Source organism: Orbicella faveolata, unplaced genomic scaffold (genome assembly GCF_042242905.1).
Source record: "Orbicella faveolata isolate gen_17 unplaced genomic scaffold, um_ofav_v1 contig_24, whole genome shotgun sequence".
In the NCBI taxonomy this organism is placed as follows: Eukaryota; Metazoa; Cnidaria; class Anthozoa; order Scleractinia; family Merulinidae; genus Orbicella; species Orbicella faveolata.
Genome location: NW_028301552.1, coordinates 35469613 through 35495339, shown reverse-complemented (window position 1 = coordinate 35495339; position 25727 = coordinate 35469613). Strand labels below are relative to the sequence as shown.

Genomic DNA, 25727 nt, shown 5'->3' with positions numbered 1-25727 from the left:
TCATTGTTGATATGTATAATTTATTTATTTATTTACAAAACAGCTTTTCAAGTGTCCCCATGGAAGAGCTAAGGACTCCCAGTCATTTTGTCATTTAATCAAAAACCCCAATCCCAGTCAATTTCTTGCTCCTTTACAGTTACAGTACAACACTGTATCACATCTCCTTCTTGTATGTCAGTGAATTTCTCAAATGATAGGCCGCATTCTGTTTCCCTCTTTGCTTGACTTATGTCATCTACACCGCATTTCATGGTAGCCAATTTTCCTGTTACAGAGAAAAACATTATAGTTAAAATATCTAGCACGCCAAAAGATAGTATAAATGTTGCAGAGAGGTAATCTCCTAAGGGAATCCCCTAAAATATGAATCCAAGGACACGCATTGTCCTACTAAGAGCCACTGTAAATGTGCACCCAAAGGGCACATGGCAAGGTTGTGGTCTAAGAAAAATTATGACAAGCCCAAAGGTTCCCAACCATGAAATCCTAGATGCCCAGCACTTAGACTTACATGTACATGAAAAAAGTAAGTTTTTCCAGTTGCCCAAAGGTAAAAGTTAGTTGCTTGTGGTAGTAGGGTGCTTCTAGAGCACAGCCCTGCATGGTTACTTGACTCTGTACATTGACCTCAAATGTTTTGCCACAACGAGGGGCTTTCCAAGATGTGGGTCTGTGTCACTGTGAGCCCCCCCCCCCCCCACCCCTCCTGAGAAGTGGACCCTGGGGTATGTATTCCTCCAGAAGACCAGCTGAGATGCAGACTCAAGGGTACATGAATGTGCACTACAAAAGACCTCCTGAGATTTCCATCCAAGGGTTTGGATCTCTGGAAATTAGACCAAAGGGTAAATTCTACTTGCACTGTTCAAGCAGATTTCAAATGTTCCCACACTACCACTAACATCTCCATAAATCACATTTCACATTCCACACATACCAACAAAGCTCACCTTCAAATATGATGCTTTTATTCCTTAGAATTTTGTACAAAGTTTTACCACGTACAAGTGTTCCTGTCATCACACGACAGCCGGCCACTGTTGCCTTACGTGAACCAGTCAACTTAAAAACTTTAAGGACTGCTGCCTCACCATTTACAGATTCTTCATGCAAAGGGGGCAGTTTTTTTGAAATTTCATCCTGCCAGCATGGGATACAAATAAATTAATATCATTAATATTTGAACAAGATGGAACGAAATGTACCATAAATCCTTGAATTAATGTCCGGGACGCTTATTTCAAATTCAGGAGAAGACGGGGGGTCTGAGGTAGGCCCTTAATCAAAGGGGGAGGGGAGTACTTATGTAATTTTTCTCAAATTGTTGTCAGATATGACCACTTTTTTTGTAATACATGTTCATGTCAGTCCCTCAGTAGTTTATCTGGTCTAGGCCTACTGCTCAAGGTTGGTTGGGCCTTAGGCAATGAATCAGCAGATCTTCACTACCATCCATTGTGATGGTCAATGCACAGTGCTTGAACAAGTCGATAATCTCTTGCTCGTGATTAAAGACAACCAATACTATACATCCTTTGTTGTCTCAGTACTCTTCCATAAACCAGGGGGAGGGTAGGGAGTGCTTATTTGAGGGGAGTGGAGTGGAGTGGACTGGGGATCAGATATCCAAACACCATCACAGTCATGATTTCCTTTGTTTAAACTTAATGAATTATTAAATAAATGAGTTTGAGAAGAGGACTAGAACTTCTGACAGAATTTACAAACCTTGATGTTTTCTAACAGCTTGTAAATGATCTTGTGCTGTTTAATCGAGATACCGAGTCGTTTTGCTAATGATTGTACTTGGTTTGAAATCTTCACATTAAAGCAAAACACAAGGCCTAAAAGTTCATAAAAAAGATCAGGAAAGTTAGATGTTAATTATTTTCAGGAGATGTACATGCAGTGCTGTACTTTGCCTTTAAGCTTGAAAGCAGTACTTTAATTTATAGGTGCTTTTTGTTGAGCTGTAAAATGTGGTTCAAAGTGTTAAGTCCATAGATGAAACACATTTTGCTGAGTGTGTAACCATTCAAGTTAATTTGTATTTTGCCTGGCATTGTTTACTTTGTCATACATAACAAGATAGTTCTAAGTTCTAAGTCGGTGAATAAAACCTTTGTTTACATTGGCATTTTAAACACATTAGTTGATTCTCTTTATAAACATCTCCACCCCCTGGAAGATCTCATAGTGCTAGCAACCAATGTGTTGTAATGCATTTTGATCATATGTACTAAAGGTATCTGCAGTCAAGTGTCGATCGATATCCTTAATCGGTTCCTTTATTGACATGCCATTGAAACCTCTGTTGACACTTGATCAACACAATCAACATCTTGGTCAAAAGTCAGTCGAGAGTTGACTAATTTTTGTAGACATGCCATTGAGTGTCGATCAATACATATGAGTTGGCTGACTATCGACCAACAGTTGATTGAGTGTCAATCAGTGGTTGATCAAGATGTTGATTGAATGTTGACTGAGTATCAATTGAGATGTCCATCGAGTATTAACTGAGTGTTGATCAAGGGTCGATTGAGGGTATCAATCAACACTTGACCGTGGAGGTCCTTTGTTGTACACATGATCCATACATTCTAAACAGTTTTTCTGTTGTTATTGGTTTGTGAAAGTTAAAATTCCACAGCTTAAAAACTTACCCTTGAAAGTTTGTGCAAGCCTGATGTCATTTTCATTGACAGCTCCTACTTTGCTAGACAGCACATTCAACTTAATCTTCTTTGATTTGTATGTTGCTATGGCATCATTGATGGCTTCTATTGAGCCATCAACATCACCTAAATGGCCAAGAAAGAACAATGCCTCACATCATAATACCTGTAATGTTCAGAACATTATGACCCTTTAGCATGTTACTTAAAGATAAGGAAACTCTTTTCTTGCTACTTCATAACAATTCACTACTTTAAAAGCAGGGGCTCTTAGTGGCAGCTAAAATGTGTACTGTAATGGCCTGATTCATCTTGAGATAACAGTACTCTTTTGCAGTTTCAGCTAGGTTTAAAGACTTTTATCAACTGGAAGGATTTCTTGTATCTGTGTCAAGCATGATATACCCCACCCAGGGAAAGGCACATCATACATTTTTGGTTTCAGTTGTGCAACCCCTAAGTACAACTTGTTTAGATGCAATAAAATGTACAAGACACTATTTTTGTAGATTTTAGAGAACTGAAATAAAGCACAACATTAGTCTGATTGATAATATCCATGCCTAGCAAAGATGCACATATGGGTTCCTGATACAAAACGTGCTGAGTAAAAAATACAAGCTGACTGGGAGAACGCTAGAGACTGTGTGTCCAGTGTTTGTACTGTTCTTTTTCTTCTTGTTATTAATTTAAATTAGCTGGTCTTGCACGAACCTTTAATTATGATATTTAACTTGTCTGTGCTATCGTAATCACTATTAGGTGCTTTGGGGGCAGGCTCTCTCTTGTATGTAAGCTGTACATCCAGTAAAATGTTGTGTACATCTTCTGAGGACATCTTTTTTTCACGGTACACTGCCTGTTCCTTGCTCACAGCATCATGAGCTTCTTGCTGCAAGAGTTATTTCACACAAAAAATAAGTTCAGCACCAACTGTGGGGAGAACAGTGCGAGAAAGAGACAGAGAGAGAAAAATGAATTCACTACTTTTAGACAGTTAAAACAGTTTACATGTGGGCTGTTCCGTATTGGTCAAAATAAAGATACAAGAAAGCGATAAATCTTCTCACAAGTAATTTGTTACATCGATTAGAGTTAATAGATTTTAAATACGGTTCTCCAAAACAAATATTATTATTAATAGTTATCATTTTGGCTCAGCTTATTTGAATGACTGAATCATTGACAGAATGAATTTCTTTGGCAGTTACCTCTGATTTGACTTCAACAACTTCATCCCCTGCCGAGGGTAGCTTCCTCCATCCTGTTACTTCCACTGGGGTAGAAGGTGTGGCCTCTGATACAACATTGCCTCGGTCATCAAGCATCAAGCGAACCTATATACAGGTGCACAACAAAGAACTGCTGATTTCATGGAACAAAACAAAATTGAAAAACAGCACCTACCTCTGATCAACTGAAAATCAAACCAACTTTACACTAAGAGTGTAAATTTTGTCATACCAATAACAGATTTCCAATGTTGTGATCACAGGCACTTTAACTGGAATTTAAAATCTTAATGTTGCTGGAGAGCAATGTAGGCAAAAATTGTCATCATGGGTACCATAATAAAATAATTCAGATAGACCCAATAGACCCACATGACACTGACTATTTTGTGATCATTACTTCACTAAACTCCACATACTGTAGAGGGGTCTGGGTTCTTGGTTCATCCTCTGAATCACTCTCAAAGTGCCTCACAGTCATCCTATAAATGAAAATTCCTAGGTGGAGTCTCTGTGGACTGGTATCCCATCCAGCAGAAGTAGCAATACTCTCTGAGACACTTCATGCTATGGAAACCTGAGTTATGTAGAGCCCAAAAAGTCACCAGCTAGGCTAGTTGGTAGCCAAACTTTGGCACATTGCCTTGGAGTCCAGGCAAAAAGACAGTTTTGAACCACTTGTCATACCTGAGGCAATGGTTAGGAGTACTCTCAACTGACAAACTATAAATTAATAACAATTTCATTAAGGATAGAAACATCAATAAATGTTTAATAAACAATGTTTACCTTTGCAAATGCCTGATTAGAAACAATTATGCTGCTTTTCTTCAATGTTCCACTCTTAACAAGGACTGTTGCAATGGAACTAAAAGAAAAGAAACTTTATTTACATCAAGACTCTGGACAGAAATGGCCAGATGAGATCCCTTCACATCACAAAGCAGAAAACAGTGCTTACCCTTTCCCTTTGTCTTTTCGTGACTCCAAGACAATCCCTTCCACAGGACAGTTTCTGTTGGCCTTGAGATCATGCAGCTCTGCAAGGGTTGTGATTGCCTCTAAGAGTGCGTCAAAGTTGGTTCCCTTTTAGATATAACAGAAATTATGTTAGCAATGAAAATAATCTCCTTAATTATTAATAAATTAATTTATTAAATAATGTCACACTTTATTTTGGGGTTTGAGGAGATTTGCTGTCAGTTTGATGTGAGGCCTGATTGTGATCCAAAGTTAAGACTAACAAAATTATGATACTATTAATAGCAATTGCATGTTTTGACAAAGCCAAATACCAATTGAATTATATATTAAAAGTACTTTGAACATAATGCTAGATATTTTCCTTCACAGAAATGTTAAGGGGGGTCATGTACCAACTCTTGCTTTCCTTTTCAAGACGTACAAATCATTTTAATTTTTAAGTTGCTGGTGTCTTGAAGAAATATCATGTTACATTACATGTCCAGCCCATTATCCCCAGGGGGTTATTGCAGAAAGCAAACCGCAGTATGTTATGTAGTAACAAACATAGATTTAAACAAGTCAATTTTATGAAACTGTACAATTTTGTTATGAAAACCAGGCCTACACTCATCTGTTAGTGGTAAAAAAATAATCTGCTCATCTGTACATTTAATGCGGAAATTTCTACTGCTTGGACATCTCCACCAAACTCCTCAAGCTGCACTCCATGCTGAAGAAGCTGTTGTTTGGCTTGTTCCTGCATAGAACAATACACTCAGTTAGTGCATATCGTGTAAGGATTTGAAGAAAAAATTCATCATGGCAGTTATACACACAATTTATGCAACACTGAAATAAGAGCTTGAAAAAAAATTCAGTCTTGAAGAGGATTTAATAAGCATATTGTTACTTCAGTCTGTTACAGAGGCAGGATAGAGGCAGGATAGGTACTGGGTTCAAACACTCATCTTTGCCCCTGTATTAGAGCTTAGCTTAGTTTGAGCGAGTCTCATACAGTAACACAGGCCCAAAGCTACACTTTATGAACAGCCAACTAGTCACCTGCCTGCCAGTGGGGATTCCCCACCACATTTAACAGGAATGTTTCCTTTATTTGTCTCGTATAACTCCCACCCAGCATTAAGTTATTAATAATAAATCAATAAATGATTCAAACCTTTAATTAATGATTCAAATATGAACCAACATACCACATTTACTTTCGGCTTGTCAACTTTATTAATAGCCACAATTATGGGAACTGTAAGCACAAGATTGACACACTTCTTGAACATTGTGCATCAATCATAGAATGCAACATATTTTAACAAGTTGGGTTGTGTCAAAAAATCTGACTCATGGACTCTTAAATGTTTAGAGTCTGAAAACATGGAGTGCCTACAGTAGTATTAAACAGTTTGACCTGAAACAAGGGGTACTGCAGTTTATATGATTGTACTTTACAGTACTCTCCAGTAGGTGCCTCTCTGTCCCACCCCCCCCCCCCTCCCAACTCCCAACACCTGCCCCAGTAATTTTCACCAGATGCCATATGCTGTGCCATTTGGAAAGATGCTTTTAATTATGCACTCTCACAGTATTGCTCTTCATCAAGGCATCTTGTTAGGAATTGATAAAGGGTAAGTAAGGGAAACCTGGCAAAATTAAGATCTTGTGGATAACTTGCCATGTTATATCATGAAGGGAGTAACTAATACTGCAGTGGTTGATTCATGTTACAAAAACTGGGAAAAGTTTCAGCTACTTTCCATGGCTTCATACCTCTTGCTCTTGTAGCATGCTTTATTGACTCAATTGTTTGCTGCTTAACACCATCATCTGCTGCTACAACTAGTACAACAATATCTGTCATGTTAGCTCCCCTTGCTCGCATTGTTTCAAATGCGGCATGACCAGGAGTGTCAATAAATGTTATGGTCTTATCAGCTCCAGGTACATGAACTGCAAAGAAAAACAAAACTGTACATGAGCCTTATGCTGCACTCACAAAGGAGCGAAGCAGATGAGTGAGTGGGTAAGTACATGAGCAAAAGTCTTTCTTGAACAAGAAATGTAGTGAAACAAATTTTAAAAGATTTTTTCGTGGGTAATAGCTTCTGCAAGAATTTTTTTAACAATGACCAAAAATAGGACATGGGTAGAAGAAATACCTGCTCTGTTTTTTTTTCCTCATGGCTCCCCTTGCAAAATGGTTTTTCAACAGTTTTTGCTGTGCAAAATGAGGATCCATCCCTTAATACCTTGTACTAACGTGTAGTACATGTAACTTCACAATGGAGTGTTACTCTTTTCTTAACACTTTATCCCCCTTGACACTAAGCTAACAAATAACTTTTATTGATCTACTATCATGTTAAATTTTTTATCCACCTGAAAAGGCACCAATATGTTGCGTTATGCCACCAGCCTCTCCCGCAGCTACAGAAGTCCTTCTCAGGGTGTCCAAGAGTGTGGTTTTTCCATGATCAACATGACCCATGATTGCCACTACTGGTGGTCTCGGTAAAAGGGAAAATCTAGCAAAAGGCAAACAGATATTATTTTATTATATTCATACATGTATACACATGACTGTGTTACTGAACTAGTATGAGGACTGTAATGGAGAAAATTAATATTGGTTGACTTCCTTTTTTGCAGGTTTATAGACCGAGCCACGCACCCCTTTCATCGCTAACTTATAACTAATTAAAGCATTACTAACCTTGCTGTTTCTTTGATATCTGAGTGAATGGGGGTCAATTTATGTTCCAACACCAACAGCTCTGCTAGGTCAGGTGAAAGCACTGTAAAATATCACAGAAACATCATCATTGTTTACACTGAGTACATTGCTTGGTCATGCATATGCCTTGGATGTCTCACCGTGCAAACTTAGATCCACTCAGAAAGGTAAAGATAAAAAGATAGAAAAGTAAAGATAGATAGATGAAGCTGGGTGAGATTGGATGAATCATCAAATGGACAAAGGAGTTAAATGTTATTAATAAATGGTTCAAGACAAGTACCATACACAACATATGGCAGGTCTGAAGATAAATATGCACAGACTTTGTTTTCCTGATGAAGAATATTCTTTTACACCCTGCTATCTTGTTGCTGATGCTAAGTATTGCATGTGTGTGTGTGTTACGACAGCATAGCAGGTGCCCCAGTACTGTAGAAAAAGAACTCAACACCATTTCACAAAGAACACATTATACCTGTGAACAAACCGTGTGGTAAATCCTCTCCAAGGTCACTCAGCATATCAGCTAAAGCACCTGTTGTTAAAATTGGATTACATATTTTTAATAAAAATCACCATCCACAATACACTACAGAATTTTTTTAAAATTAATACACTACTAGCAAATGTTTTAAACTTACTACTACACAAATAGAATTATGTTGCATTACAGTTGTATAGTTAAAAAAAAATAATTTCATTGATTTATTATTACAGGGTATCTGACAGGATGCAGTGGTGTGGATCTGCATAATTTGCTAACATCTGACTCCACATCATCAGGGAGCTTTTTCCCAAATAAAACAGAAAAAGTGTTTCATGTTAGCAATAACGCAGCTGCTTAACATCCACACAAGTGAAAATTATGAAGAGTAATTATGTTGAAATAGTTTTTCTCCTAAACTAGCGACAAAAACATGCCATTTTGTTTGTGACAAATTTTTAACCTCCAGGTGTTCCAACCAACTTAAGGCGAAGAGCCTGGAAACTAGTTTTTCACCGACGAATGTAATGCCTGGGGCCTGGTTACCAAGTTACAGATGTTCCAAAAACGCAACAACGAATTCTCTATGCAAAATTAGATGTTAAATAAGTATATTCTATTAAAGAGCTTAAACTTTGGGTAAGACTTTGGGAAGTGCTTTTCATTTCACTGTTGTTCAGTACATTGGAAAGGCTTTGTTATAAATTTTGTTAACTGCTGAAATTTCCACCTACTCCAGTGTGTTTTCCGCATGATCAATGCAATTTTCCGCATAATTTGTTATCCTTTCCCACACCCTGTCAGATGGCATCTATTAAATGTTCTCATTACCAGCTTAAAAATTAAAAGTAGATTAAGGAAGGTCATTCTCTAAACTTGAAAATCTCAAAAAAGAACTTGTAATTCTAGGGAACAGTCAATACAAATTTTGAAAGTTATCACAACTACTCATTAACCAAGAGTGAGGTCTTCACAGGAAAATCTCAAACAGAGACCTCGCTATATTGACTGAGCAAGACTGAGGTATGAGATTTTCCCATAAAGACTGAATGTTTGAGGTTAATAAGTAGTTTACTATTATGCTTTTTTACTTTGTTTAAATACATGCCCATAATTGGTTTGTGGTTATTACATAACAGTAAATTGATGCTCTAGAGCAAGCTAGTCAGAGTGCACGTTACATCAGCTACAAACACAAGCCATTGTAATAATGTGTCTTAATCCTGAGTTAAAAGAGGCTGTTAGTTAAATACTAACCTGGATCAACATTCATCTCTAAAGCAAGCTGCCTGATGGTCATGTCTGGTCTAATGACGATTGACATCTTGTAAAATAAATGCAAAAACAAACAAACAAACAAACAAACAAAACAAATGAGGTCTAAATTTATTTTCAAAGTGAATAATAGATCAATACCAGGTAGACTGTTTACAAATTGTGAGGTCAGTGAAAGTTAACTGATCAGAGTTGAACCTCTCTGTAACAGCCACCCGGGGACAGAGTTTACTGGCCATTGTGGAAAGGTGGCCATTGCAGGTAGATGGTTGTTTGTAGAGGTTAGATTGAACTAAATTAAATTAAAATCATCTTGTTACTGCATCATGCCTCAATTTACAACTTACTTCACACATTTAAAAAGCAGTACGATTCAGAACAATCTGACTCACATTTTACCATCTAATTACATATAATCTGTTCTTGATTGAACTTGGCAACACACCAGGTACTTTAACTACCTCAAAGATGTACTTCTGAAATGAGCATTCAACTACATACTACATACCTTTGATTCCAGACTTGATGACAAAGTATGCCGCCATCTCAACTCTACTACTCTTCTAGTATAGCCAAAGAACTGTTGAGAAAAACAAATCAGAGACTGTGTGAACACTGTAAATGCTGGACAGAGTTTTTTCTCGGTTCTTTTCTTTTCTTTTCTTGGGAGCCCTGTACTTTCTTAGTGTAAAGGACGTTAGTTAAACCTATTTAGGAAATGGTTGGGGCTTTTTGTTTAGAAGCAGAAAGAGATTTTCCATCTTCCTGTGAGAACATGACAGCACCAAGTCACTACCTTATTACAAATTTCACATTTTCAGTTATCAAAAGAATTTCAATTACAGGAGTAGTTTCACACTGTCAATTTTATTATTCGCACAATTTCTGGTAGTTCTGTCTCAGATTATTTCATAAACTCAGTTTAGCTGCTTTCTATGTGGAGGATGGTGTTTTATTTCTCAATTTTTCAATTTTAAGCAGCTGCTTTTTCTTGTCCCAACATGCTCACTGTCTTGACTTATGGAGGGTTGAACTGCATCAATTGAGCATACTTACCTTAAGTTTCATTACAGAGTCCTCATGTTTGAAATTTCTCCCAATGAATTTCCATGCACTAGTAATTGGTCTTGAGTAATACACAGAGTATCCACGGCAAAAGCAGTGGACAATCTAAAGCATAGCATAACACTTTATCATGTTTTGATAGTTGTAGTTAGCTTTGAAGTTGGTCAGTATAAAATGTAGACTACGGACAGCAGACTGAAGACTGTGGACCGAGGGTAGAATTGCATTGGGAGTTAACAGTTACTGTAAACAGGCCAACCAGAGCATTATTTAGGCTAACCCGAGTGATATTTAGGCTAACCCAAGTGATATTTAGGCTAACTGGAGTGATACTCAGTCTAACTGGAGTGATATTCAGGCTGATCAGAGTGCACACTTTCACTGCAATTAGCTTGAATAATCCTGTTTATCATGGAAATAACTTGATGTATATCTAAAAGGTCTTTAGTCTACGGTCTGCATTTACACTGACCACTTTGGAATAATTACAAAGCTAGAGGGATATGCTGCAATTCAAGACCATTACAACAATTAAGGTACCGTAGTGTTTACAAAGGTTGAATGAAAAAAAGAAGTTCCAGGGAGGTAATGTTGTTGTGGAAAGGTTCAACTGTATAGTATTACCAAAGCAGAATCAAGTTCTACGCTTACCCGTTCGCAGCGTCTGCACAAATGACCCAGGAATAATTCAAAGTAAATAACAGGAACAGAATCTGAGCTACTTTAATAATATTAAATAAATTTGGGATTGAGATGCTAATTCAGTAAATATAAAGGAAGTTTTCCAATTTTACTCTGAAGCATAGCCCTTAGTCAGTTACAGTTTACAAGTAAGCTTATAAGCGCAATATGAGATGGGCTTACATAAGCTTAATACATGACTGTATACTGTAGTAATTGCATGCATCCAGCTTTAACAGTTGTTTACTTTGCAATAGCTTGTTGCAAACCGTAAATGAAGAGTTCCTCAACGGCTCAGCCCTCATCCTAAATGCTTTCTTACCTGAGGTTTTACCTTGACTCTCAGCAATCTACTCATTTCAATAAGGCTTTCCATCCCCATCCTCCATGATTCACCGGCAGAGAGGACACAACAGCCTGCAACATTACAGCGGTGGTTTTGTTCTCGTCATGTCCCGTTACATGAAGTGTCCTGTAGAGCTAGAAAGATATGCGCTTCTTCGTGTTTCGTAAAATAATGTGGCCTGGAATAATCCCTGTAATGTTTTTAAAGCTTGTCATCATTGTGGATGCGAAGTTCGTGTTATTGAATAATCGTGTTTAAGTTAATATTTGTAATCACCTTTCTTTCTATCCTTGTCAGACTTGTTACTATTTCATCTATCAGAAGGAATGTGGTACGCCAGACGATACTTTACACAAAGTACTAATCGGAATTGCTCGCCATATACCGGCTTCTTTGTAATATTGGTGTGAGTTTTGAGAAACATTTCCAGAATGTCTGGTGGACGAAAAGAACTGATGGAATACCTTGAAAATTTGGGGATTACTTCAGAGACAATTGAACATCCTGCAGTATTTACGGTTGAAGCCATGATGCCGTATGTCGGCCATCTCCCAGGAGCACACAGCAAAAATCTTTTCCTCAAGGATAAAAAGAAAAAACGACTGTGGCTCTTCACAGCTTTGGCAACTCGCGAGGTCAGCTTGAGCGATCTTGCCAAAAAGGTTGGAGCAAGTGGAGGGTTTCGATTCGCGGATGAAGAAGTCATGTTGGAAAAACTCGGTGTGGGACAGGGATGTGTTACACCTCTATCGTTGTTCAATGACACGAAGCAGGAAGTTACGTTCTTGTTAGATGCAAGCTTTGTAGAAGACAGCCACCAAACAGTGTATTTTCATCCCATGAGCAATGAAGCGACGACCGGAATGAAACCTGAAGATTTCATGAAATATGTCAAAGCAACTGGACACGAGCCGATCATAGTGCATTTTTAGAATCATTTGGAAGAAACAGTCTGCCTTTAAATTCAGAATTGTATACATGTAGTTAGTTGTGGTATTTTACTTATTTAGTTTCTCATTAAAAAATAAAGCTGGTGTATTATGACCAAACATAAGCCCTTCTGTGAACAGCTTAATTAGATCCTGGCAGGTGGTTTGGGGGAGTGATGGGTTGGAGAGTGCTTGACCAAGGTGTAAATGGTAATGTTCTTTGAGACCTAAGATGCAAACCTATTCTACAGTATACCTTTTTCAAATAAATTTTAATTTCTCAATCACAATCCTAGTGGCAAGCTTGATCAGCTGAAAGATTTTGCTATGAGATTTTGGCAAAATTCCTGGACATTTTCTCTAACTTTCCATCCATGTTCAATGCATGCAAAACTAATCAGACTTTGTTGGTTGTCACTGTGTTATGATTATGATTGATGGCAGTCAAAAAGGCAGTCATTAGTCAGGTTTTGAACTTCAGACTTTGATTGAAATGTGAATTATATTAGTGGCAAGTCATCATTGTTAAGTTGTGAACAGGTCCTAAAATTTCAGTGCTGCGTTGTCATTGGCAGGTTGTCAAACAATTACGGACAGCAAAAGTGAGATGACACTACCGTACAATAATGTCAGTGGGAAAACATACCATGATGATAGGGATGTATTTCAAGAGCAATGTACATCACAAAAACTTTGAGTGGAGGTGAGTGGGGTGGTGGTAAACAGAAAAGACGTGGGAAATTATAAGGTTGTGTTGTGTTGCGTTGATTGAATAACAACAGACTAGCTTTTCTTTTTTTCAGACTCCGTTCTTCTTTCACTACATTGAAGGGCATTTGCTTTTTACTCCTAAGCAAATTCCACGGCAGAAAACAGGCATTGTCAAATTAAACGAAATATCAATTCAGTAACCAATCGTGCCCCACTGTACCCTAATTGAAAAGTTTGCAAGGTACATGGAGTGTTTGCATATGCACATTAGACTCTGCACAACACATCTTCCAGTGAATCCCGGAAACTCTAGCGCAAGTGGATCTTTCTGTTAATTTTTCCTTTGTGTGCTTTTGTAGTTTAGTTGATTTAATGAGTTCGCCATCCAGATACATGAACAAATTCAAATAGACAAACAACTACCAAGCGAAAAAGCTGGTTTATCAGCATCAAATGGACAGGATAAGACCTTCAGATGTCTGGGTATGTACAAGATCAATAAAGACAAAATAATTGATATTCTGAGTTTGAAGCTTTTTGAAAGCTTCATTTATTTTTGAGTCTAGTATTTCTGTGCCATTATATGTACAATAAGTTACTCTATTTCCAATCTTGATAATTAGCAACCTTTTTATTCACACTAATATTGTTAGCCACCTCCCACCTATCAAATACATACCCTGAAGACAAAACCACAATTACAAACCTTCAGGGTATGCATCATCCCAAACCAACCACACTCCACTTTCCAGGTCAAACAGTATTGTACTCACTCCTTAATTATAAAGTGCACAATGTTCAAAGAAATCATTCATTCACTCTCTATTCCTAATATACTATCAATGGTAGCAGTCTTTTACGGGGGCAGATCCAGGCATTTGTTCAGGCAAGAAGGGAGAATTGTAAAGATGAATGAGTTATAATTGTGACCTCATAACAGGGTCAAAGGGCATGCAATCAATAATAGTGACCGTGTACTCTAAGCCTGGGTTGTTTAAAAGGTGGAGAATGCTATCTACTGTATAAATTACTAACCAGTAGATAAGTGTTAACAAATCAAATCGTGCTAGCACTATCCACTGAATAGTGATTTATCCCACGGATAGTGTGATCCATATTTTAAACAACCCGGCCCAGATTTAGATTGCCTATAAAAAGGAAGATTAATTACAACAATTCACCCATAAAATTCTCGCCCAGCAACACAGCTGTAAGTTACTGAAATAAACTATGTGGATATAGCTGTGACCACTGGATTTAATGTACTGATGGAGGACTAGCAATAATTATTATTTTAGAAAATTATGATTATTGCTTTGTCATAAGACCTTATGTGCAATAAACCCTAGTTCAAAAGAATCTACTTTGTTCCCAGATGACATCAATTGTTTAACCCTGCTACAAACAACTGGCAGTGCTCTGTGAAAGCTGCTTTCAAGCTTGCAAAAGCAGCTATTGCCATTTTATTTCTTGTGCAAGCGGCAACAACCAAAGAAGGCTGTTAGCACAGATACACAACTATCAATTACTACATAAAAACAGTTTGTTCTAATTTTAAATGATCTCTATTTTTCTAAAAACAACACCCCCTGCCAAAACCAAGCTACGTTAAAAAACAGCCACTTATTTAATTAGTGCTGTTAGTAGTCTTTTTACATTTTCTTACAAAAATAATTCTTACAGTAATTATAACAAGGATAAGAAATAAATAAAAACTTCCAAGCACACCGTGCTCACTTAAAAAGCATATCCATCAAAATTTAGGCTTCGGATGAGTTTCAATACCCCTTTTCACAGTTAACTTTTCACTACTGACAATATAATCAAGCATGAATGAGGGAATTTCGGGCCATTTTGAACTTAAAGCCCCAACTTGCCTCGCATCCATGTTGGATTACACTGAAAAACAAACAAACAAACAAACAAACTGTAAAAAGGGCTATTCCCAAATGTTGTTTACTTGTTGCCAATTATGACTGCTTGGTTACAGTTTTTTTCTAAATCTTACAATGGAATCTCTTAAAATGCTTCTAAAGTAACATTTCACCGACAGAAAGGATTTAATTCTCCTCTCACTGTAACTTATTGAACTATTTCTTTGTTGATTGCTTACAAACATGATTCCCTGGAGGATAACTGATAACAGTTTTCTCCCAGGATGAATTCAAGATCACACTAATGTAATACATTCACCTGGGTAAAGATTGTGTAAGCAACATCTACGTCAACTAAAATATTATATTACTCGTCCTGGGAAGAAATTTTTATCAAGGTGAAAATTCATGACTCTTGCAAAAGTCCCACAAAATTAATTTTCACCCACTGAGCACCATGTGTTACTCAACAAAATACCTGGTACATGTACCTCACCACTATTTTACAAATTATATCAAATTACTTGTTGAAAGTAAGAATTTAACCTTAACTAATGATGTAAGGTTGTCATAACGGCAATAAAAAATCCATTGGTTGGTCTTAAAAGTTTTACAGGTAAAATGTTTTTTTTAAGTTAGGCATAGCGGTGAACTATCTAAAAATACTTGCATTGCGTTGAATTTTTTAGGCCAATTTATGCTAGAAACAGGGTTTGCAAAATGTTACCTGCAAATTACATTTGAAGAGTGAGTGTGTGATTAGTCATTACTTTGGAAGGTATTATATTATGACTTCATTAATTTTGTAAATCTACATGATTTTTTTCTCATGTGTACCTTGTGAAATTGTAAGCAACACCTTAACTAGCTCTTCTGGGACAAACCAACAATAAACTAGTTAAATGTATGATTACATTCATAAATTAAAGCACTATATAATTCTGTGTTAATTTGATATTGTCTTCAAAAAGCAAGAGTAAAAGTACACAATCCCAACAATGACTTATATAAACTTAAGTAAACTATTCAAAATCTGCTGGTATATTATTGGAAATAATAATTATTATTGACATTTTGTCTAGAAAATTTTAAATTGGAAATGAGAACTAATGTACACCTAATATTCAAATCATGCAATAAATTAAGTTAACGCCCACTAGAACAAAACTGTATGTGGCTGTTAGATTCCCCCGTGAACTTGATAATAATATATCATCTTTGTTCGTTATCATAATAAGTATTATTAACATTGCAAATCTATCCTGCTTATACAATTACTCTTGTCTCACTTGAAGTGTACCACACATATCTACAGTCAATTTATTTTACTATTCATTGTCGACTACGTCAATTCAATTACCCTTCAGTTCACCTTGTCATCTTGGATTTAACAAAGGTGACGTTCCTCCGCTGTTGCTAAGATCACTACTTGTAGTAGATCTACTGTCTGTCGATGTTGTCTTGTTTTTTTTCCGTCGTTTAGCAAGTGGCGCTTGTTGAACATCCATTAGTGTAAATCCTTCTTTGTGTGCTCTGTTAAAAGCATCGTATGTTACATTAAGTGCAGATTCCACATAAGTCCTTTTATGTCCTTTACCCAAAATGCCAGGGGTCATGAGTGGAGTATGTGGCAAACAGGTACTTCCCCTTAACCATTCATGGTGAACAACTTCTCTTACTTTTAGCCTCTGGCTAGGATCCACTGTTAGAAGTCCTGTTAAAGAGAGAGAAACAGTTGATTCCAGCAACTGAAGGAACTAAAGGAAAATGATACATGTATGTTATGTTGTCAACAATTCATCTCGTTGAAAATTTACCCACAAATTCCCAAGGAAATTCAGTAGGAAACTAGTGAGCGACACAATAAGAAATGATATACCGAAGCAGAACCAATGTTTTTGCGGTCACTTTCACCACGTCTTTCTAAAGGAAATATGGTGGGAATCTACATTGTATTAGTCACATCCCATTCTAGGGCCAGAATCAGTATCTCATTTCTTATTATGTCTACTACAGAGTCACGTAACAGTATCTTAACTCGATATGAGCAACATCTTTCTCTACTTGGGATGTCAGGACTTCACTGGAAATTTTTAAAATTTTTCTTGAAAGTAAACTTACAAGGTAGTCTCCTTCACAGTAAGCCTTGTCCAAATGAACAACACAGCATCAAAATGTCAAAGAGCCCTACAATTAAATGATATACCTTTGATAAGGTCCTTTGCTGCTGGAGATATCGATTCCCACTGTTGCCCTTCAAATCGGATGTCCCCTTGCGTGATTCTTTGCATTATAAAATCTGCTGATCGAAAACTACGACTGCTCTGGAATGGTACCTGACCAGATAGCATGGTGTACTGGAGATGAAAGTGGCAATAAAATAAATTGGACAAATATCAATGGCCAACAGGAAGGACGAAATATAAACACGTGCAGAAAAAACTCCTGAAGAATAGATGCTGGCCTTTTACTTTATGCTGGACTATGCAGAATGAGGTCATGAAAAGACCATGAAGGATGGAAGATGCTATTGGGCAGCCCTATGCTGCACTCAAAGAAAGAAAGAAAGAGGATGACTGAGTGAGTTTTTATATGAGGAATTTTGGAAGTTAACAGACTGATGAAAACGAAGAGGTCCCCCCAAAAAGCAATAGGCCAATTTTGATGTAATAGGACTTTAACTCCAGTTGGCTTGGGGGAATAAAACAAAAGAAATCACATCAAGGTTGAGAGAGTAAGTAGAGTGAGAAAGTAATTCTTTTGTTTCATTCCCCAAAGCCTCAGAGCCAAGTTAGAATTAATGTTAGTTTCCAAATTGGCATTTTCATGTAAATTGCATTTACACAAAGATTGCTTAGCTTCTATTCAAAATGGCATTTACACAGAAATAGAACTACGACTCTGTTTAGCTTACCATGATAACACCAAGACTCCACAAGTCGCATGATTCATCATAGCCACTTCGATTCACAGTCTGACTAATCACTTCAGGAGCAGCATAAGCAGCAGTGAAACAAGGTGTTTGTAATGGTTGATTTTCAGGCTTTAGTCTTGCAAAGCCAAAGTCAACAATTTTCAATTCTGCATTGTCTGAATTATCTACAAACAGCAAATTCTGGAAAAAAGAAACAGCAAGAATCAAATGAATGTTATTTCAAGCAGACTCACTGAAGTTTCAAATTTTCTTTGTCATTAAAATATCATATAGCAGAGCACCATAACTATAGGGAGAGAACCACATGCATGCATAGAAATAGAAAACCATGCAACTCTTTTTTCATGGTCAGCATGGCTAGCGGCATGGATCATGGGCATGTGTGCCCTATGACGAAAATGACAAACTTGCGAAACATGGCAGCCATACTCCAACAATAGGTCGACCAAGGCTTGCAGCTTTGGTTTACAGCATCTTTGATATTGGACATATGTTATGGTCAATTGACACCTGTCGAAACAAGGTATCTGCTGACCAGTATCATGTGACCATATCACGGGTTCAGGTTTAGAGCTCATTGAGGTAATGATGATGATAATAATAATAATAATAATAATAATAATAATAATAATGATAATAATGATAATAATGATAATAATAATAATAATAATAATAATAAGGTTGAGAGATCACGAGGTCACAAGGTTTTCTGAAGTTGACGGCTGACAAGGTTCTGGTTTTCAACTGGATCGCAGGCTCAAGCCAGGTTAACTTATTGTAATCAGGAGCTCTGCTTTTAGGCTTGGCTAAATCTATTTATTGGCCCTGTAACTTCAAGAAGGTACATGGACTAAGGTGTGTACAGTTTGCTACTTTGTATATGGTACATGAACTCCCAACACTGTGCAAAAGCAGGCAGTCTGATGATGAGAACCTGTCAGCTAGACGTCATTGAATCAGCCGCAAATTCACAGACACACTATTAGTAAGGAATTTTTCATTGTTGCCACAAATCATTAGCGTGATCTCTAACAAAGAGTTTTTCAATTTCAGCAATAATGTAAATATCCCTTGGAAAGTCGTGTAATGTCTCTTTGCTCACAATGCAATTCTTTTCCAAGATGAAATTATGACACACGATTGAGCCAAAAATGCAATTTCCAGTCATTCACTATGTTATTATTCTCATTTTGTTATTTCCTTTGTTTTATCAGCATCAAAAATAGTTAGCAATGAAATAAAATGGCCAAAAGAGCACTTTTCAATGATATTTTGAAAATAACAACTTATTTTTACAGTTCTGTACCTCAGGTTTAAGATCTCTATGTACAACTCCTCGGCCGTGCATGAATTCCACAGCAGAAGCTAGTTTCCTAATAATGTGGCTGGCTTCCACCTCATTGAAATTTTTCTTTTTTCGTATTCTTTCTAAGAGCTCTCCACCACCAAGTAATTCCAAAACTAAATATGTATGGAACTGTAAAACATGAACCAGGAAAACAATATATCATTAACTATGTAAAGTTACAGTGAAACACAAAATAATAACTTTGCCTCTTTTACCTCCAAGGGAGAAGTGGGTGGCCTCATGGTTAGATCACTGGATCAAGCAGTCTGGGTTTGAACCCTGGCCGGGAACATTGTGATTAGACACTTTACTCTCACAGTCCCTCTCTCCACCCAGGTATATAAATGGGTACCAGTAAATTTAATGCTGGGGGTTAACCCTGCGATAGATCAGCATCCAATCCAGGAGGGAGTAGAAATACTCCTAGTCACTACCCATGCTACAGAAACCAGAGATATATGTAAGTGCCAACCTGGTGGGCCACTTGGCTCATACTAAACAACATGAAAGTCCTCTTAGTGGCCTAGACCCAGAGCTTATCCTTGGTTTCTGTAGCATTAAGTGCACTAGTAGTATTCTTCTCCCCCCAGATGACAACAACAACAATAATTTTATTATTTGTGCCCAACAAAAAAGGGGAAAAAAAGAAAAAATTACTGTTTTTGCACACCATGTATACCCAGTACATTTGTGGCAAATTCATTTGAAGTCAAAACTAAAGCAAAATAATCACAGCTTTCATTTGAATGGGTGCAATATTGACTAAATTTGTTTTTTATCAATTTCAAACTCTTGCAGAAGGTTAAAGGTTAAGGAATTGAAACAAATTATCAGTGCACTCACATCATCCTGAAACACTTCCTGTAGTCTGACTATGTTGGGATGACCTTGACATATTCTTAATGACTGTTCCTCTCTTATGTGGTCACGTCTGAAAGGAAAAAGAAATAAAATAACTCTATTATCTATAGATAAGTAAAAGAAAAATAAAAAATTAGAATAATTACAAATTAATTATAAAGGAGATTATCATCATCAAGGAGCCTTTTGATGGCCTTTAGTTGTAGACAACATTTTTACAAAAGTAGACTGAAAAACCTTTCAAACTGGGTTGATTTGTGATAAAAATTCGATTCATTTACCTTCTACTTATAACTTTCACAGCGAAAGGTACTCCAGTTCGTATGTGAACACATTTCCTTAAAACAGAAAGCACAACTCATCAAGAACACTCTTCTAAGTAAATTACGCATTTACTGCTACTAAACTCCAAACCAACCAACTAATAATATTCGGTGCAACAAAAATTCCATGTCACAGGTCACAGTACTCTCCAACAAAAGCTCTGACTCACTACAGTACGTTAGAAACTTATAATATTCAACTTTCAGCTGTTTCTGGGGTATATAAAGACAGGTCAAGCTAAGTGATCAGCCTCCCAGATTAGACACAGAACATTATTTCTTTGAGACGAGGGGCTGGGCAATTTTCTGGGAAATGAAATTTTTTTCTCACCTTTAAGTTGTGCCATAATTTTTTTGAAGTCAAACACAGGACTTGGATCATAGCTCCCATTGCAAGATTTCTTTTCAGCAGTTTTTGCTACGAAGGAATTTTTTTGGGGAAAATTGCCCAACCACCCCCTGCCCCCTTCAAAAACTAATGACCTGTTCCTTATGTAGTTGTCCATTGAGCTCGTCATGCAATATTTATTTATGGAGGAGTGACACATGATGAAACCTAAGAACATATTATACACAGGAGGTAGGTTGATCCTTTGCTTAAGTCACTTGAGATGGAAATTCTAAAGCTTATTCAGGGAAATAAATTATCTCAATATTTGCCTCGCTGTAAGTGCCCCTGAGAGCAATCATTTTAAACCTTTATTGCCTTTGTATTTTTCTTCTGTAGATCCAACTCTGACAGACATTTAGGATAGATGAAGTTAAGTTATGTATTCAACACAAAACTTGTCACTTCTGTCTCCAGCTAAGGAATTGTTCATTCTACAGGACCCCGTTTGGAAAAAAATGGCCCCCTTACACTTACCTACAAGTTGAGAAACTTCCATCACCAAGAACTTCATCACTTATAGCATAGTTTTGAAAGAAAGGTGAATCCTGAAAAATTACACAACAGCCAAGACTGTAAGCAAAATTTGGTGAACAGAGTGTAAAATATAATATGTCAACTTTCATTCTAGTTTGTTCAACATCGCAACATCTGCAAGGAACATACAAGCGCAATTATTTCAACTAAACTTTAGAGTTCAAACAGACAAAGAAATACATTTACCTCAAATAATGCTGCATAATCTACAGCACCAGGGGCTGGTCTGTGCTCATTTGGTTTATTGGCAACCAAACGCTTTGTAAACTCATTTTCTCCAAATATGATTGATGGAGCTACAAATGAATATCCCTGCAAATTGTAATGAAGACTTCAAAATTGAGATCACTTTCAGTCAGAACTTTGATCCAAATTGTCAGGGTAAACTTTCTCAAGTGCTTGCATCACATTAAGTACACAAAAATTGGCTATTCTTTTGTTTTCTTTTTCTTTTTGTTTTTTTTTTCAGCACAAAATAGGAAAAAACCCCAAATGATCATCATTGATAATGTGTTACTTATAGCCTCACACAAAATGATGACCACCCAGCCAATCAGAGGGAAACATTTGACCAAAATTTTCAACATTAAGATTCAATGACTGACCTTGAAAATTCTGTCTGCTGTCTTTGGAACAGCAGCTGGTGAATATGTTGGTACCATGTCTGTGAACTCTTCAGCAAAATTACTGACATCCAATTCATCCCCTATTCGAGGCTTAAAGGGTGCTGCGATCTTCTTTTGAGCCAGGAGATTCCAGTTAAGGCCCTGTTAATCGAAAGACACTGATCAGCTATAGAACAGATTATCTGTTGTCAATGACAGATCTTGACTAAAATTAAAGCAGTGAAATAGGATAATTTGCTCTCACTGGTTTTTGAGCTAGAAGTAGTGGCAAGAGTACCATATGAGTGAATTTCAACTTACGTGTACCTTGAAGAAAGGATGGGCTTGAATCTCGTGAGCACCCTTAGCTCCAAGTCGCAATTTTGGGTCTTTCTGTAATAGCTTGAGAAGCAAGTCTGTTACTTCTCTTGAGATATCAGGGGGCATTGGTGGACTGTTGTAGAGAATTCGTCTACCAAAGATATGAACATCAAAAGGTTTAGTCTGCGCCTGAGCCACCTAATTCCATATCACCTAGCAAACAGGATAAATGGCGCCTACTCCCCTTGTTTCCCAATAATTTATCATCATCATCATCAGTCCTCATAGCGTCACCTCTTATAAGAGACCATTTAAACACATGGAAGGACAGGGGTATTATGGGAGTAGTAGTGTCTGGTGTTTGAACATTTTTATTTAATACAAGGGTAACATACTGGGCTTATAAACCTTGTCGATCCAGGAAATATAGACATGCTGTCATTACTAACTTGGAAATTTCAGATTGACTATTTTTCTCTCCATCAACAGTGAAGGGTGATGCTCCAGTGAGAAGCTCGTACATGAGTACTCCTAAACTCCACCAATCAACCGCCTATAATAATCACAAAACAAATAATAAACCTCACACATTTCAAGTCAGCCCTGATGCAGAAAAAAAATGTAACTACAGGAAGAGAAACTGACAAATCCAATTTCCATAGCATTACCTAACAAAGGTTGTTTAACACTTACAACAATTTAGCAGAAATTCCAGTGGGGATGTAAGTGGAACACAAACCGCCAAAACTTTGTGGGAAGAATATAACTTCTGAAATGGTAGTCCCCTTTTCTACAGTGGAATGTTCCAAATAGAAATTTGTGTTCCATTTACCATTTTGCATCTTTAACAACAGTTCTCATAACCAAGTCAAATTTTGAGAATGCATGAATTTATGCCTATACCAAAATGGGAGGTTCTTTGCAAGGCCCGTAGACAGCTATGTTTAAACAATAGTTTCCAAGATAAAGGCTCTTGATCACCTCTTAGGAGTGAAGGTGAAAGCAAAGTAGAAGAGGCACATGCAAGATGTTTTATAGAAATAATAGTGCCCTGCTACCATTAAGTTGCTTACTGTTAGCGAGGCATGTGACTGTAATTAGACTAGCATAATTGAAGAAAATTACCATGACTAACATGTATACTAATTTATAGTAATACACTCCAAATTCACTGTACAGAATTTATTATTGCCTCAATCAAAATGTTAATTATCATCTTCAGGAGAAAGGATTTGGAAAGCTTCCTGTGTAGTTCCAGACTTCATTATGCTTACGCATACAATTTATTCCACATAATCCTTGATGCACGAATAGCAGTCAAGAATAGAAAGGTTACAAAACTGTATGCATTATTAATTGAGGGATTATGGAAATCTTGAGACTATTTCTTAGTACATACCTTATCATGTCCTCTGCTTCCACCTTTAACGACTTCAGGGGCCATGTACTCAATTGTACCACAAAATGAATATGCCCTTTCCCCCTGGGATTAATACACAATCCGTTAGATTTTATAGCATTAGTTTAATTTATCGCAGAGTTGTAGAAATACTAATATAAATAGACAAATGGAATAATACTAAGCATTTATCAAATGGAGGCAATTAGCTCACCGAATTGGGTGTTGAAAATTCCTTGCTCAGCCCAAAGTCCGTAATCACGACATGACCATCCGAGTCCAGCAAAATGTTCTCTAATTTGATGTCACGGTAAATTATTCCGAGCTAAAAAAGAAATGTATGTCGATTGTCACTTTATTTGGTCACAAATGATTTGCGATAACCTTACTGCCTTTATAACACGGTTGCATGCCTGCACGAAAACAGTTATAGGAAAAGGCAAAGACGTGAGAGGTCTGAAAACTGTTACGTTTATACCATGTAAATGACTAAAAAGCTTTGCTTCTATGATATGAACACAAGGATGTACAGTATGTCAAATTAAATTTGAGACAAGTTAATAACTGTATGCTTTCAGTTAAGATTTACGCGCTCGAAAACAGGTTTTGTTTGGACGTGGACAACAAGTACACGTTTAACTTACTCTGTGAAGATGCTCGATTGCAATAATAATTTCTCCAATATATATTCTAACTTCGTCTTCAGTAAACTTCTCTCTTTGGTACAAATGGGTGAAAAGTTCTCCGCCATTCACGTAATCTACGAGGTTAACAAGTTAAAACAAATATCAGAGTATTAAATATAACCAAATATACGCTGTAGCTTGAGATTGAATAATTTTTCGATATCGGATCAAGGTTTTGCGTAGTCTGCTTGAAAATGAAAGGTTATTTACTGAAATTGTGTCGCGATGTAAGCTTCGAATAAACGTGACACAAAATAGGCTTACGACATGACAGAAAATCATTATGATTTTGAAGTCGTGAATCTATTAGTTGGCTTCCGAAGGGTTTCTTCAGGCATGTTGCGTGTGAAACTTTAAATGTTCGACGCAAAACGCAAGCTTACCCATAATCAAATGAAGCTTCGATTCGGTCTGGAAAGCCCAATGTAATGTCACTAAAAATGGACACCGGCGAACGGCTTCCAACACTTGTCTTTCTGTGCGTGTGTGTTCAGCTGTCTTAGCCTTCTGGACAATCGTAGCCTTTTTAAGCACCTTCATCGCGTACAGATTCCCCGAAAAGTATCCGCCTCGCTTACGAACGAGAAAAACTTTTCCGTAAGCTGTCAAATGAAAAAGTAAGCAAAGTCAACACCTCCGAGGACGGCTTGAAACTCACCTAAAACACACACAGGTTCACGCAAGATTTGCAAAGAATCCCCTGCAAAGGAAACACAACTAAGCTTGTTTACCTCCGGTTCCAAGCACTTTAAGAAGCTCAAAATTCTCCAGTCCAACCTTTTCGTCTTCATGTCCTGTTAAATTAGCTAAGGAATAAAACAAAAGTTGTCCAACACTAAGCTTCTACACAGAATTGTTTACGTACAGACTACCAATATGCCAGACATTTTAACCGCGCAAGACACTCTGAAGAAATACATACCGTTTCTGAGCTCGTGGTGAATTAATCCAGAGTTTTCAAAACCATTCTCGGTCATGTTTCTCACAAGTTGAAGCCACGAAGGCTTTCCAGGGCGAAAAAACACAAATAGCAAAATTCGCCCGACATAGACGGTTTCGGCAGCAATCCCCGATTCTTATTTCCGACCTTCTGATTGGTTTACAGCCAGTAATATATTTGTCTCACGTGACAAAATAATTTCCCCCCTTTCCTCTGTTTCACTATTACTTCCGGTCATTTTCACCTTCCAAGAATATACAGTATTCTACCTAAGAATATACGGTATTCTTTTATCGATTATTTGCCGAAAAGCCAGATTCTCCGTGGACAAAAGTCCATTCAAACAAGTGAAAAGCCAAAGAAACGGTAGAAATGCCTGTAGCATTTAAAT

The 25727-nt window shown here is 37.1% G+C and overlaps 3 protein-coding genes across 4 annotated transcripts; 1 reads left to right on the top strand and 2 right to left on the bottom strand.

The window, feature by feature from the left end:
* LOC110056690 (translation initiation factor IF-2, mitochondrial-like) lies at positions 1 to 11561 on the bottom strand. Its single transcript, XM_020763202.2, has 18 exons — positions 11456 to 11561; positions 10444 to 10557; positions 9896 to 9967; positions 9370 to 9436; positions 8104 to 8163; positions 7605 to 7686; positions 7271 to 7416; positions 6662 to 6841; positions 6091 to 6140; positions 5547 to 5636; positions 4875 to 4999; positions 4703 to 4781; positions 3893 to 4018; positions 3396 to 3573; positions 2670 to 2807; positions 1732 to 1847; positions 954 to 1143; positions 1 to 268 (listed from the first exon to the last, which is right to left on the bottom strand). Exons 1-18 carry the CDS (start codon positions 11513 to 11515, stop codon positions 99 to 101), a joined length of 2043 nt encoding a protein of 680 aa, XP_020618861.2. The 5' UTR covers positions 11516 to 11561; the 3' UTR covers positions 1 to 98.
* Positions 11562 to 11678: 117 nt separating this feature from the next.
* LOC110056696 (prolyl-tRNA synthetase associated domain-containing protein 1-like) lies at positions 11679 to 12533 on the top strand. The gene has a single exon (XM_020763211.2). It carries the CDS (start codon positions 11911 to 11913, stop codon positions 12409 to 12411), a length of 501 nt encoding a protein of 166 aa, XP_020618870.1. The 5' UTR covers positions 11679 to 11910; the 3' UTR covers positions 12412 to 12533.
* Positions 12534 to 13632: 1099 nt separating this feature from the next.
* LOC110056692 (ribosomal protein S6 kinase alpha-5-like) lies at positions 13633 to 25475 on the bottom strand. Of its 2 annotated transcripts, none has more exons than XM_089292643.1 (17): positions 25319 to 25475; positions 25128 to 25202; positions 24780 to 24998; positions 24355 to 24470; positions 23925 to 24035; positions 23711 to 23794; positions 22761 to 22864; positions 22312 to 22462; positions 21991 to 22152; positions 21572 to 21697; positions 21326 to 21396; positions 20419 to 20475; positions 20120 to 20207; positions 19235 to 19405; positions 17908 to 18108; positions 17200 to 17350; positions 13633 to 16707 (listed from the first exon to the last, which is right to left on the bottom strand). In XM_089292643.1, exons 1-17 carry the CDS (start codon positions 25371 to 25373, stop codon positions 16370 to 16372), a joined length of 2280 nt encoding a protein of 759 aa, XP_089148769.1. In that variant the 5' UTR covers positions 25374 to 25475; the 3' UTR covers positions 13633 to 16369. The 2 variants fall into 2 exon arrangements, with proteins under 2 accessions (XP_089148769.1, XP_089148770.1); XM_089292644.1 differs by having other exon boundaries at positions 22318 to 22462.
* Between the last annotated feature and the right edge of the window lie 252 nt (positions 25476 to 25727).

Bases quoted from the DNA above. Each gene is read 5' to 3' on its own strand.
- LOC110056692 (XM_089292643.1), bottom strand. From the start codon at position 25,373: ATGACCGAGAATGGTTTTGAAAACTCTGGATTAATTCACCACGAGCTC. The intron at 22,153-22,311 runs GTAAGTTGAAAT...TTCGATTAACAG, and splicing joins ATCCTTTCTTCAAGGTACAC to GGCCTTAACTGGAATCTCCT. The intron at 21,397-21,571 runs GTAAATGTATTT...GTAATTTTTCAG, and splicing joins ATTATGCAGCATTATTTGAG to GATTCACCTTTCTTTCAAAA.
- LOC110056696 (XM_020763211.2), top strand. From the start codon at position 11,911: ATGTCTGGTGGACGAAAAGAACTGATGGAATACCTTGAAAATTTGGGG.
- LOC110056690 (XM_020763202.2), bottom strand. From the start codon at position 11,515: ATGGGGATGGAAAGCCTTATTGAAATGAGTAGATTGCTGAGAGTCAAG. The intron at 7,687-8,103 runs GTATAATGTGTT...GATATTTTACAG, and splicing joins ACCACACGGTTTGTTCACAG to TGCTTTCACCTGACCTAGCA. The intron at 6,141-6,661 runs GTATGAAGCCAT...TTGTGCTTACAG, and splicing joins GCATGCTACAAGAGCAAGAG to TTCCCATAATTGTGGCTATT.